A 14,182-nucleotide genomic window follows, 5' to 3' on the forward strand; every position below is an offset into this window, starting at 1 on the left:
ATGACTGAAAACTCCAAGTTGTCCCTCATGCTGCAGGCCTCGATTTGTTTTATTTTTTTCATTAGTCTGGTCATTCCCTCATTGAGGGACTTCACCAACTCTCTGAGGGCAGCGTTTTCAGGAGCGACTTACGCAGTGTGCTCAAAACATTCATCAATAAAATACAATACAGTACAATACAGTTTTATTTGTATGGCACATTTAAAAACCAAATGCACACCAAAGTGCTTCATAAAAATACAGAAAATCAAAATAAATCAATAAACAAAATACAGATCAGGTACTAGCACTAGCACAGACAGAAGGGAGGCACTAATAGACCAAGACTGAGATAAAATAGGTTCCTTCCTCAATTCAGAATGAAGGTAAATGGACTGGAAACTGTGTCAGATGAACTGACATGTTAGCTGTCAGGGCTGCAACAGCAGCTGCACCATCAACAGTAACAGCAACAACACAAGGTTCACAGTCACAGGAGGCTGCTGGTACTAGCACCAGCTGTGCAGAAGACCCCATAGTCCCAACAAAAGTGTGAGGAAGATACTGAGGAAAGTGAAATTAATGTGGTAAAAATCTTTTAGCCTGCTTCAGTTTGTCAGACAGGTTTTATTTAAGGGATTTCTTGATTCAGCAGGTCTGGCAGTACCCGCACCTGGGTGTGGCCCCGAAACAGATCTGAGCTTTCCAAAATATACTGTTATTTACAGATATTCAGAATTTTAGACACTTTTTTCACACGGGCAGGTAGATGGATAGCTTTTTTCCTTCAATAAATGAAACCATCATCAAAAAGAGCCTGCATTTTGTATTTACTTGGGTTATCTTTGTCTAATATTAAAAGTTTGTCTGTTGATCTGAAACTTTTGAATGTGACAAATATGCAACAAAATAGGAAATGAAAAAAGAGGCAGCCTTATGTTATTTATTTTTCTTGAAGCCTGTGAAAACAGCTTGAATTGTGTAAGAAACTGCAGTTTTTATTAAAAATCTCCTGCTGTGTGTTCACTTATTTATGAAATCATTATTTATGTCTTATTTCATTATAATCTCTGACTATTAATGCTACTGTTGAGAGACCCTGGCTTATCTTTTAAACGTTTTTGTGTTCTTTTTACTTGCTTTCCTTCAATTATTTATTTAAAAAAAGTTTGTAAAAGCTTGGTGACATGAAAGTGAAACTGGACTTGGTTGATTTATTTCGTAAGAACTCGAGAAGTGAGAGTTATCAGCAGTGAGAGTTATCGGGCCATATTTTGATTTGTTTTTAAGGCAGACTAATTTGTTTGGGAGGAGTTGAATTTTTTACTTTTTTTTATTTTTTGACACTTCGGTCCACACTCCGCACCAGTTGGTGGCGGTAATGCCGCATTTTGCTGCTATGCCAATATATGCCAATATATAATATAAAGAAGAAGAAGAACTTTACGACACTTAATTTCTTTCTACGGTAAAACATGGCGCCGCGCAGCTAAGCTTGGTGAGGTAACGAAGCACCGAGATAAACATTGAGAGCTTTTCTTCTCTTCTGTCGTTCACAAACTTCCAAAATACTTCCTCGGCGAGGCAGCAGTTCCCCGTGGAGCTAAGGCACAGTGGGGGGAGGAGTTTCACACTGCGATGGCCACGCAGGGAGGCATCGTGTTCCAGGAGAAGGTCAGCAGGCTCCTCCGCGGACAGAACGGAAAACCAGTGCTCAAACCCAACAGGGCTCTGGTTCTGAAAGACGCTGTAGCGAACCGAAAGCCCAAGAAAGGGGGTAAGAACATAAAGACATCAATACATCAGCTCTGCAGGAGAAACGGACCGAGAGGGCTGCTTAGAGAAGCCCCATCACAGACTAAGTACATGCAGCGTAGTTCAGTGATGTGCTGGTAGTAGCAGCAGGTTGGAGGTTGGGGCTGTACTCTGCTCAGATTCAGCTAAATGCTACACAACTGATCGGATAGTGCTTTACGGGATTGATGTCTTAGAAGAATAGAAGAGCAATATTAATTGACAGATGTCTCAACCTTTAGATGATGGTACATATGAAATGTCAGTTTGCCTGTTTCATCTGCAGGATGTTTCAGCTATGTCACAAATAGACATTTTATTTGTTTATTAAACTTTTTTTTCTCAAAGAACTACAACAGAGTTAAGTTTCTGTGTTTATAGGCAAGTATCTGGATTTAACTTTACACTTGTAGTTGCCTGTAGAAGCCCTTTATGTCCCACAGCTTGTTAACTAGATTTATTATGAATAATTCAAGTTGGATTAATGTGTAAATACGAATGTCTTTCTCCACAGAGGCCTCTTGTATCACTGAAATGTCAGTCCTGATGGCCTGTTGGAAGCAGAACAACTTTGTGGACAGTCTGTGCTCTAATGAGATTAACAGCTTTTATATGTGTGTGGAAAAGGCTCAGGTATGTCCATGCTTCTGCACCTTCACACACGCATGGGATCATTTTCTTTTTGATCAAAATCCAGCTAATGCAGAATTCAATGAAACATGCCCATGCATTAACTGTGACTCTAGCAGTACAGAAAAACTGAGAATGGGGATGGAGAAAAGTGTAACTATTATTTTAGAGTAACACAAATGGAAAATAAATTATGCATCATATGCAAATTATGTATACTCGAGTGATTTTGATGTACAACTTACCTTACCCAAGTGGCAGAATACAGCCATTCCTAACAGATATGCACTACCAGTCAAACGTTTGGAAACACCTTCTCATGTAATGATTTTTCTTTATTTTTCCTACTTTCTACATTGTAGATACAAACTGAAGGCATCAAGCAAGCACATGGAATTATGTGGCAAAGAAAAAAAAAGGATAAATGATTCTAAATATGTTTTATATTTTAGATTCCTCAAAGCAGCCACACATCCTTTATTGACAGCGCTGCAGTCTTGGCCTTTTCTTATTGAGCTTCATGAGGGGTCCACAAGCAGACTGTTGTGTGAGCAGATAACCTCAGCTGTAACTTGTCCCTCACACTGTAAACCAGTTCTCACTAGAGAGTGCTACAGATGTTATTTGCCAAACAGAAAGACATCAAATACTTTAAAGTGTGGAGAGAGGTGTTGTAGGTGGTGGGAAAGGTTCATCAGATCAGCACATCAGGATTTCCTTAGCTGGATGATTAAGCTTGAATCAAGACACTTTTTCTCCAATTGATCTTTCTGAGTCAACTTCAGTAATTATTTCCTCCAAACAATCAACTTGTCTTTTAGACCCCAGTCCTGCAAGACTGCTCAAAGAAGTCATACCATTCGTTAATGCTTCAAACTTAAATATATGATCAACCTGTCTCTAATCAGCTTTGTACCATAAGCCGTAATTAAACCTTTACTCATCTCTGTGCTTGTCCTGCTAGACCTCAGTGCTGCATTCGATACTGTTGACCATAATATCCTATTAGAGCGATTAGAACATGCTGTAGGTATTACAGGTACTGCACTGCAGTGGTTTGTATCATATCTATCTAATAGACTCCAATTTGTTCAAGTAAATGGAGAGTCCTCTTCACACACTAAGGTCAATTATGGTGTTCCACAGGGTTCAGTGCTAGGACCAATTCTATTTACATTATACATGCTTCCCTTAGGCAGCATCATTAGAAGACATAGCATAAATTTTCACTGCTATGCAGATGACACCCAGCTCTATCTATCCATGAAGCCAGGTAACACACAAAAAAGGTTATTGTACTAAAATTCTTAGAAATACTGTAAGGGACTAGAGAGCATATTTTGCCTACGCTGGCTTCTCTTCTTTCACTACCTGTGAAATTGAGGATCAAATTTAAAATTCCTCTAATCACATACAAGGTCTTGAATAATCAGGCCCTGTGTTATCTTAAAGACCTCACGCTACTGTAGCACTTCACTCTCAGACTGCTGATTCCCTTTTGATTTCTAGGGTATTTTAAAGTAGAATGGGAGGCAGATCCTACAGCTTTCAGTTTGGATTTGAGAGACAGACACTTTCCACAGCGTGTCTTTGTCCTGTCTTCCTCTACTCACTCTAGCCGGTTGTGACAGATGGCCCCGCCCCTCCCTGAGCCGGGTTCTGTCGGAGGTTTCTTCCTGTTAAAACAGAGTTTTTCCTTCCCACTGTTGCCAAAGCTCATAGGGAGTCTTCTGATTGTTGGGGTTTTTCTGTCGGGTATTAACCTGACAATATGAAGCACCTTGAGGCAACAGTTGTTGGGATTTGGCACTATATAAATAAACTTGAATTCAGGGGTTAAGCTTTCACCGTAAAGTTGAGTCCCTCTCACCTGTGCTTCTTCCTCATTATTCTTTCTAAACTCTGACTTTAGAAGGCCTGCAAAATGTCGGGCTGATAGTGGGCAGAAGTGTCCTTGTTGTAGTTTAGAAACATTACTCTCATAAACACATCTGTAATAAATCATCTTCCTTTATAGGCTGATGCGAAGAATAAAGCCGGACAGAGCAACATCCAGGGAGGACGTCTGCCACCAAAACAAGCCACAGGCCTTCTGAAGAGATATCCCAACCTGTGCAAAGAGATCTGATGCACAAACATTTTAATGCTCTTCTTGTACAGATTTGAAATGGGCAGCATTTGGACTAGGACGCTCTCGGAGATGAATTTGGATTATGTCATGGTGTGTCGAGCTGCCAGTTGCCAAATAAATAATTAAATAAATAAAAAGAATAAATGAGGGGAATATTGAAAAGGGTGATTGCTGCTTTTACCCTTTACTGTAAGGTTCTTTCATACCTCTGACCGTTAGTTTGTAATGTACACTTGTGTTCTTGTCTTATTTTAAAACATGTTTTAAAATATAAAGGAACTGTTTCATGTCCTGAATTGAAACTGATGTCTGTTTGTTCTTAATTTAATTTGGCAAAGTGCAGAGATCGTAAGTGGATGTGATGGAATTATTCTTCTTGGGTTGCATGGCTCTGGCCGGAAGATTACCGCTATCGCTGAACACTGAAATGCCCCATCATTCCTGTGGAAGCTGATATTGGTGTTCAGCAATGTCAAAATTCAATCAGCCAGGGAGACGTGCATTAAGCACCAGTAAACAATGTTAGTGTGGTTGATGCAGATATCTGTGATTGGATTTACACACTTAAAAAAAAATCATTCACGAGTAACTTTCTCTGAACCTGTCTGTGGTAAAAATATTTTTAAGCTTAACTTCTACTTACAGCATTTTAACAGCAGTGTAAACCTAATGAATCTAATCATCTGAGTATTGTTACAACTGCTGCTTCAACCTTTCCGACAGCATTCTGCCATTTGTGAACATGTTACTACCAGTTTATACATTCCTCCTCCTCCTCGTAAAGCTCGGTCATGTTGGTTGGGTGTGCGTATCTCACTTCCATAGACTCCCTTGCACTGCACCACAGTCTGAAATTTATATTTTGTCAAACACTTTAGTGTGTGTTAAAATGTAACTCTTTAAAGAAAATTTATATGAAGGTTGCACTTCATGCACTCTTCATATGAGAGTATAGCTTTGGAATCACTTAGGTTTGTAACACTGGCTTTGTGTTAAAAGATTTGAACTAGCAATATATTTTAAATCATTACAAAATATTATTATTATGATAATATTAGTATAATATTCAGTATCTGCTGATCTACTGGAATTTTCCCATGCAACAATCCTAGGGCTGGACTTCAGCCATGGAGGGTCCAGGTTTCCAGCTTACTTTCTCTCAGATCAGCTGCTTTCGCACTGAACACCTTCAATGCACCAGTTGTACCTGGGGCTTGGTGCCCAGTCTCAGGTGGAGATTATGATTTCTCCCCCCTGACATCCTCGCTTCCCACTGCTGTAGTATTTGTGTTGTACACTGAGATACTAGATGTTGGGTATCAAAGAGTCCATAGGTCCCACATCCTCTTCATCTAACGCCATCCACCTTTAATTTATTTTTTGAATGACCTTCTTTATTAAATTGCTGTAGTTGATGGCTTGTGGGCATTTAGGAAGTGTAAACAAATATATAATACATACAATATATTTATATAATATATAAATACCTTTAATATTATCTTATTTTCTGTATAAGTTATTGTAAATGATTTGTAATGACAAAAACAATCAGAACTAAAACTGAATAATAAAGCTTTACAGTTATGCTATATTAAGCTTAATTTATCACTACCATATTTCTAGTCGATCCCAGCTGTCCCTGTGCAGGAGGTGGTGTGCACCTTGCATAGGTCGCTAGTCTGTCACAGTAATAACACAGAGACATGCATTCATGCTTGTATTCAAATCCACAACTAATTTCGAATCATCAGTTACCCAACAATGAGCGCTGGGATGAAGGCAGAGTACCCAGATGGAAATCCACTCAGACACAGGAAGAACATGCAGCTTCCAGACAGACAGTGGATTTGGACCTTGGATATTCTTGCTATTAGCCAGCAGTCCTAACCACTGCACATCTATGTGGCTCTTATAGTAAATTAGATTTAAAATTCTATCACTGCTTATACTGACAACAGTATTTTAAGCTAGATTGATTTTTTTTTTTTTTTTTTAAATCTGGTTGATATGCTCTGTTTCTATTGACATTTAGCTAACGATGTTGAAAGTGTGGATTTGGTTTCATGTTTTGTCTAAGGCACAGGAAGGATTTGGGGCTGTTTGCACCAGCCACTGTGAGAACATTTTTCTGTTCCATCCCTGTTTATCTGCACATCATTGTACAAACCATTTCCCCACCCTGCTTATCACTTCCTCCCAAATATCCACACTCAGTCCACAGTAATTACTATTATATACACATCTTAGGGCTTCTTGCACATTAGGTCACACTAAATATATTTTTATTTATCTAATTATCTAAAAATGACTGAATTATAGATTAAATATAAACACAAACCCCAAGTACAGCCATTATTAGTATATTCCTTATTGTGTTCAACACTTTTAAATGGAAGGATGTGGTATTAAAACACACAGGAGCTACGTGTTACTAAGTCAACATTACTCTTAGCTACCGTTCACTGCTATTGCACTAATGTTCCTCAGATTAGGTTTGTGACAGACTTTCAAAGTATATCTATTCAGTGACTGCTTTTGGAAAAACAAACAAACAAAGGAACCTCGGGGCCTCGAGGTGGTCTTTTGGTTCAGCCCACGTCGATGGCTGTTTGCACTTAGTGGTCCTGAGAATGTTCACTTCTCAGAGTCTTTTTAGGGTGTTTCTGTGGGATCTGTGAAACTGTTGCTTCTTATCTTTGTCACCCATCTCCAAAGTCAAGGAAGCGTAACCGGGTGATAAAATACGTATTGTTTTAATTACACAATCTGTTCCAAACCCCCAAACAGTTGCTGATACTTTCTTAGGACCTCCAAAATTTGCCTTCATTATCAGTTAGAGCTTCTTTTTCTGTGGTGCACTGCTATAAATTTGGGGTACAGCTTTGGTCTTTCCCCTTTTCTACAATCCCCCTGTGGGCTCATTTTTCCCCAACACTACAGTCCTGATATTTCTGGTGTATCAGTTTATTATTGTAACACTAGAATTACTGAGCCTTTTTTCCCTGGTGCAAGTCCCTACTACTAGATTTACTAGCCTGCGCAAATTAGCGTAAATTCCCCCCGACCTTAACACCTCTTGGCACCCCGCTGAGATTTTCACAGGTCTTCAGCTCCATTGTTCTCCTGCTTTTGTTGTGCAAACACACCCTCCCCCAACCCCTAACCATGAGAGATTCAGGTCTTTCCTTCCTTACCTGCAGTGTACTATACACCATGGTAGTTTCTATGTGCAATATTTCTCATATGCAATATTAGTTCTTGTCAATCCTTGTCACTACATTGGATGCCTGGCCATAAACATATATACACAGAGTTGTACATATATTTATATAGCCACACCTTATATAATATGCATAAAGGAAAGACAGACAGACAGACAGACAGACAGACAGACAGACAGACAGACAGACAGACAGACAGACGTGTGTGTATACATACACCAATATTTTTGAATACTCGTGTCCATATATATGTTTCCAGATTGTTTGTATAGTGCACTTTCTATACTGTGCTCTGTCCACTTTTTTGCAATGACAATGCAGAGTTTCCACTTGTGGGACAAATAAATGCAGATTTGCTGTGTGTGTGTGTGTGTGTGTGTGTGTGTGTGTGTGTGTGTGTGTGTGTGTGTATGTATGTATGTATGTGTGTGTGTGTGTGTGTGTGTGTGTGTGTGTGTGTGTGTTTGTGCAACATTGGCATTTGTTTACTCAGATCCAAGGCAGGCCAAACCTCTGTGTTACAACCTACATACAAAAGACACACATTCACAATATATGGGTACACAAGTCTGTTTTATTTCAGTGTTTCAAGCTTTACAGCGTTTGCAGACCCAGTGTCCATCATCCCTGCATTTGGCACAGGTGAATTTCAAATTCAAATTCAAATTCAAATTTTTATTTGTCACATACACAGTCATACACAGTACGATATGCAGTGAAATGCTTACACAACTGCTCGTGACCTAAGGAAAAAAGAAAGGGCTATGAATAAGATAGGAAATAAATATGAAAATTAAAAAGGGTAAATTTAACTAGGAAGGAATAAAATAAAATATATATATGAATTTGTTGAAAATAAAATAACTGTACAACACAAATTAGAATGAAGGGTAAATTTAGCTGGGAAGGAATAAGATAAAATATATATGAATTAAAGTTTAAAATAAAATAACTGTACAGCAAAATACACAATACACAGTATAGAAATATATAAGAATGTATGAAGAAATATAAATATATATACAATAACAGCAGCATTTTACAAGTATTAAATGGAAATGGAGAAATATAATGTCCAGTGTTGTGCAAACCACATTGTAGGTGTCTTGTGCAGTGCAAATATGCTTAAAGTGATTAAGTGTAAACAAAGTCCAGACTGTCCAGTGTGTGTGTGTAAGAACCATATATGTGGGTCCGTTCTATGTGGTGGTGTGATGATTGAGAGACCGTATCGCCTGCGGAAGAAGCTCCTCCTCAGTCTCTCTGTGTTGGTCTTCAGGGAGCGGAATCGCTTTCCTGACCTCAACAGAGAGAACAGTCCGTTGTTGGGATGGCTGAGGTCCTTCACGATCTTCCTGGCCTTGGTCCAGCACCGCCTGCTGTAGATTGAGTGCAGGTCAGGGGAGCTCGAGCGGATGGTGCGCTCAGCTGATCGCACAACCCTCTGTAGAGCTCGTCTGTCCTGCATGGTGCTGTTCCCGAACCAGGTTAAGATGTTTCCGTCAGGATGCTCTCTATGGTGCACGGTAAAAGTTCCTGAGCACCTTGGAGGGCAGTCGGAAGTCTCTCAAGCGCCTGAGGTGGTAGAGACGCTGTCGGGCCTTTTTCACTATGGTGTTGATGTGACAGGACCATGACAGGTCCTGCGTGATGTGAACTCCGAGGTATTTGAAGCTGTCCACTCTCTCCACTGGGCACTCGTTGATGACGGGGTCTGGTAGTTCCTCTCCTGCTTAGTACTGAAGTCCACTATCAACTCCTTTGTTTTACTGACGTTTAGAAGGAGGTTGTTCCTCTGGCACCAGGTCTCCAGATTCCTAACCTCCTTCAAGTAGGCCGTCTCGTTGTTATCAGAGATAAGGCCCACCACGACGGTGTCGTCAGCAAACTTGATGATGGTGGTGGAGCTGGTAGTGGCCACACAGTCATATGTGTACAAAGAGTACAGCAGGGGGCTCAGAACACACCCCTGGGGGCTCCAGTGCTGAGAGTGGTGGAGGCTGAGACATGTCCGCCCATCCTTACTGCCTGTGGTCTGCCAGTTAGGAAGTTGGAGATCCACTGACACATAGATGAGCTGAGTCCCAGGTGCTCCAGTTTGGTGGTGAGTGTGGAGGGATTATGGTATTAAATGCAGAGCTGTAGTCGATGAAGAGCATTTTAACATAATTCCCCTTCTAGTGTCCAGGTGAGTGAGTGATGTGTGGAGGAGATGAGAGATGGCATCGCCTGTGGAACGATTTGGACGGTAAGCGAACTGTAGTGGGTCCAGTGTGTCTGGTAGTGAAGAAATGATGAAGTCTCTGACCAGGCGTTCAAAGCACTTCATCACTACTGAGGTGAGGGCTACAGGGCGATAGTCATTGAGAGAAGCAGGGTGGGGTTTCTTCGGGACAGGAACAATGATGGACTCCTTGAAGCATGTGGGGATCACCGACTGAGATAAAGAGATGTTGAATATCTCAGTGAACACAGGTGCTAGCTGGTATGCGCAGTCCCTGAGGATACGACCTGGGATGCCGCCTGGTCCTGCTGCTTTCCTGGTGTTCACTCTCTTGAAGGCTCTCCTCACGTCATGCTCAGAGATGACGAGCACGCTTCCGGTGTTGGCAGTATCTTCCTGTCTGCAGCCGTTAGCGCCGCTAGCGCTAGCATCGTTGTAGTCCTTAGCTGCAGCCTCGGGCGAGCATAGAAAGTGTTCAGCTCGTCTGCCAGAGTCCCGTCCGCGTTCGTCAAACCGGTTGTTGGTGCTTTATAGTCCGTTATTGTCCTTAATCCCGCCACAGGCTCCTAGAGTCACTCTGTTGGAGTTGTGACTCTAGTTTCCTCCCGTAGCGCTGCTTTCGCCTCTTTCACCGCCTTCCGCCGCACGTCATAAGACGCGGCTTTGTACGGGTCCATGTCCCCGTCGCGAGTCCCGTGTTGTAGGCAGCGGTGCGGGATCTCAGAGCGTCGCGGATGGTTTTATCCACCCACGGCTTCTGGTTGGGAAACGTTGTGATGGTCTTTGTCTCCACGGTATCATCCGCTAGTTTCCCGATGAATCCCACCACCGCTTCCGTAAACACGTTGACGTCATCATCGGAGCTGTTCCTGAACATGTCCCAGTCTGCGTCGTCGAGTGCGTCCTGTAACGCGGCCACCGATTGGTCTGAATTTCTGACATGTTGCACAGGTAAACCTGCTGCGATTCCTGTTGCAGCTCTCTTGCACCTGGCACTGCGTTGTCTTTACACTCCCTGGCACAGCAGCTGCAGCAGCCTGCCTCTGTGCTAAGATTTCCTTGTGCTGCATGAATCGGCAACGAAGTTGCTGAGCTAGAAGACTCAGAAACAATCTTCTTTTGCCTGTCCACCCTGTGCATGCCTTGTACAAAATGTAGGCATTCACTGCCGCCAGGTCCAGCATATTGTAGAAAACCACTACTGGCCACCTGCGTGTTGCTGATCTTACAGAATACAGCCGTGCCATTTGGTCCAACACGTCTACACCACACTGTAAAAGCAGAGAGAGAGAGTCATGAGTATATGTTTTTTTCTATAGGCCTGTATAGCACACATCAGAAAACATTGTAGCACTGGTGTAAAATTGTACACACATTCACATACCTCCATGTGGTTATAGTCTGTTATCGTGTTGGGTTTCCTCTTTCTGCCGTCACCGATCGTCACGTCTTGGTGCGTGGAACTTAGAACACACAGTCTTGTTTTTTTTAGGTGCATAAATTGTCAAGGAGACACTGCCACTTCTAAGCACTGAAGTGGAGAATACCTCTCGCTTTGCAGTATCTTTTGCAAGTTGAGGAAGTTCACGCCGGACTTTATTCACCGTGCCCAGTAACGTTGTTTTGCGCTGCAGCAGTCTGTGCGACAGTGACAGTGAAGTAAAGAAATTGTCCGTTGTGACGTTTCTCCCATCATCCAAAAACTGCTCCATCAGTTTCATGACCACGTTCTCTGCCAGCCTCTCTCCCTTCTGACGACTGGGGTCCTTTCCCAAGTAAGGAGATGCACTGCAGACATATTTGGTGTCCAAATCCGTGGCCATCCAGAACTTGATCCCAAATTTGTCTGGCTTGGTTGCAATATACTGTGTGAATGGACAACGAACCTTGGTAGGGAACAGCTGTTCCCTACCAAGGTTCGTTGTCCATCCTGCATTTCTTGCAGCTGGCAACAACGGTCATGCATTCAGTATAGTTGTGACTTCCGCTAGAAATGTGGTCAAAATCTCATGAGTAAGTTGAAGCATTTCTACCAGGCATTTCTGAAAGTTGTAACACAGAGGTTTGGCCTGCCTTGGATCTGAGCAACTCTGAGTGAGCAAATGCAAATGTGCCAGGCCTCAAGGACAATGGGTGGTTTGCACAACAAAAGCTGGAGGAGAAACAAGCTGACGACCTGTGAAAATCTCAGCAGGGGTGCTTAACACCTCGGGACTTGCACCAGAAAATAAAAAACCCAGTAATTCTAGGGGGTGTTGGGTTTAGGGAAGTTACGCAAATTTGCGCAGGATAGTAAACCTAGTGGTAATCATTAGGCCTGTCTCTGCTATGAATATGTGGTACATGTGTGTTGTGTATGTGTATAGCAGCTGGTAATGCTAGCTTGGAAGTTGTAGTGGGTTTAAAGTAAAAATAAATACACGCCCCTTTTCCACAATTCCCCTGTGGGAGAGCAGCTGGAGTGGGCAAATTGTTTACTTGGAGGTATATCTTTTTACTTTTTCATTGTCAGATGCACAACACAGGAACACGCGGTGTCAGAGGCATCTGAAGCCTCAGCCCAAAGATGGAGATGATTAAGATCAAGGGTCGTAATTGTTTTGTTTTTGTTTGTTTTGTATAAATTTGTTTTGTATTTGTTTTTTCTGGCAAACTGTTACAATCAGTGCCAAGTAAAACGCAGCTTATCGGGCTCTGCTTATCTGTCCTGTCCTGTTCAGAAGTTGTAGCAAACAGAATAATGGTCTGAGGGAGGGGAGATGTTGAGGATAAAGCAAACACACAGGCTGGGTCTCCAACCGCTGCATCTGTAGCGAAGCATACTCAAATGATACACAACACCTAGGAAGCGACAAGTGGGGAGCAGCAGTGAGGGGAATCCACAGGTCCCTCTGGGACATTGTTATTAAGGGTGGGTCTTAATAACAATGTCCCAGAGGGACCAAGGCCCAGCAGACCCCAGACCCAGGCCTAGTACCACACAGAGCCAGCAATGATCCAGGGAGGCAGTCAACAGGTCACCGATCACCAGGTAGAGTGTAGGAAATGTGGGTGTAGAAGACCCGCCTGCTCCTGTTCCTGCTTCTGATTTCTGTGTAATTTAAAAATAAAATAAAATGGCCTGATGTGTCAAAAGTGAGTGACTGGTTCAGCCTTTTCAGCCTGATCACAGACCTGTTGTTGATGACTTAGCTGGAGCTACTTCATAAGTAGTGGCTTCAGTCTTTGCTGAACTGCTGTCTTGTAACAGTCAGTGCTGGCCAGATCCTTGCCTTTGTTTATGCTGCCACTTGTTTGTCAAAAGGATGTTAAGCTGCTTTTTCCTGTGCTCAGACTTTGCTTGGACTCACTGACACGGAGAGGTGAGCTGTCTTTGATTTAGAGTGAATGTGTGGACTGGAATCTGTGAGAAGCCCAAGAAGAGACTCGAACTGTCACAAGTTTTTGGTCTTTTGGAAATTGTAAATAAATGTGCTGTTCTTTAACTCCAAAGTCCTGCATTTACATACATAGACCTTGACAAAAGGAACAATTTTTTCCATATCCCCCAGTATACTGTATAGGGTTCTCCACAACACAACTTTATTTAAAAAATTTATAAATTTAGGAAACACTATTTACAAAACAAGTTTAATAGTAGCTATGTACCACTCAGTACTTGTTGACCTCAGTCATTCAGTCATTTATATAGTGCTAAATCACAACAACATTCATATTGTAACATAAAGATGCTACAATTATAGGGAAAAAGAGAGGAGAGCCAGAGATTAAACACGTATGTGTTCATGTGCATCATGAGAAGCCCTCAACAGACCTATTGCAACATGACTAAGGGAAAACTGGGGATCACCTGATCCAGTCCTAACTATATGTTTCCCAAAAAGGAACTTTTTAAGCCTAAACTTAGAAGTAGAGAGGGTGTCTGTCTCCTGAATCCAAACTGGGAGCTGGTCCCTCTGAGGAAGTGTAACGCAAGTGGTAAGGAAGGTGATAGGTAAACAGCATCAGCAGATATTATCTGGCCTAAAGGAAGAATGTATATTAAAAACAGAGTAGGTCCCAGCACGGAGCCCTGAGGAACTCCACACAGCAACTCTGTAGATTCAGACATAATCTGGTTTGCAGACACACTCCTATCAGATATGTAGGATGAAAACCACTCAAGGACAGAGCCAGACAACCCAACCAGATCTCTCAGTGTGT

General features: G+C 42.0%; 1 protein-coding gene across 2 annotated transcripts; it reads left to right on the forward strand.

The window, feature by feature from the left end:
- The first annotated feature begins 1,423 nt into the window (after window positions 1-1,423).
- Window positions 1,424-4,836, forward strand: chchd1 (coiled-coil-helix-coiled-coil-helix domain containing 1). Of its 2 annotated transcripts, none has more exons than XM_031742099.2 (3): window positions 1,424-1,756; window positions 2,288-2,406; window positions 2,766-3,444. In XM_031742099.2, the coding sequence occupies exons 1-3, from the start codon at window positions 1,618-1,620 to the stop codon at window positions 2,829-2,831; spliced, it is 324 nt and encodes a 107-aa protein (XP_031597959.1). In that variant the 5' UTR covers window positions 1,424-1,617; the 3' UTR covers window positions 2,832-3,444. The 2 variants fall into 2 exon arrangements, with proteins under 2 accessions (XP_031597959.1, XP_031597958.1); XM_031742098.2 differs by lacking the exon at window positions 2,766-3,444 and adding an exon at window positions 4,421-4,836 and having other exon boundaries at window positions 1,425-1,756.
- Window positions 4,837-14,182: the final 9,346 nt, after the last annotated feature.

The sequence above is a fragment of the Oreochromis aureus genome, linkage group 13, assembly GCF_013358895.1.
Source record: "Oreochromis aureus strain Israel breed Guangdong linkage group 13, ZZ_aureus, whole genome shotgun sequence".
In the NCBI taxonomy this organism is placed as follows: Eukaryota; Metazoa; Chordata; class Actinopteri; order Cichliformes; family Cichlidae; genus Oreochromis; species Oreochromis aureus.

Excerpts from the sequence above, each read along its gene's own strand:
- chchd1 (XM_031742098.2), top strand. The coding sequence starts at position 1,618 with ATGGCCACGCAGGGAGGCATCGTGTTCCAGGAGAAGGTCAGCAGGCTC. Across the intron at positions 1,757-2,287 it reads CCGAAAGCCCAAGAAAGGGG|AGGCCTCTTGTATCACTGAA; the intron begins GTAAGAACATAA and ends CTTTCTCCACAG. Across the intron at positions 2,407-4,420 it reads TGTGTGTGGAAAAGGCTCAG|GCTGATGCGAAGAATAAAGC; the intron begins GTATGTCCATGC and ends CTTCCTTTATAG.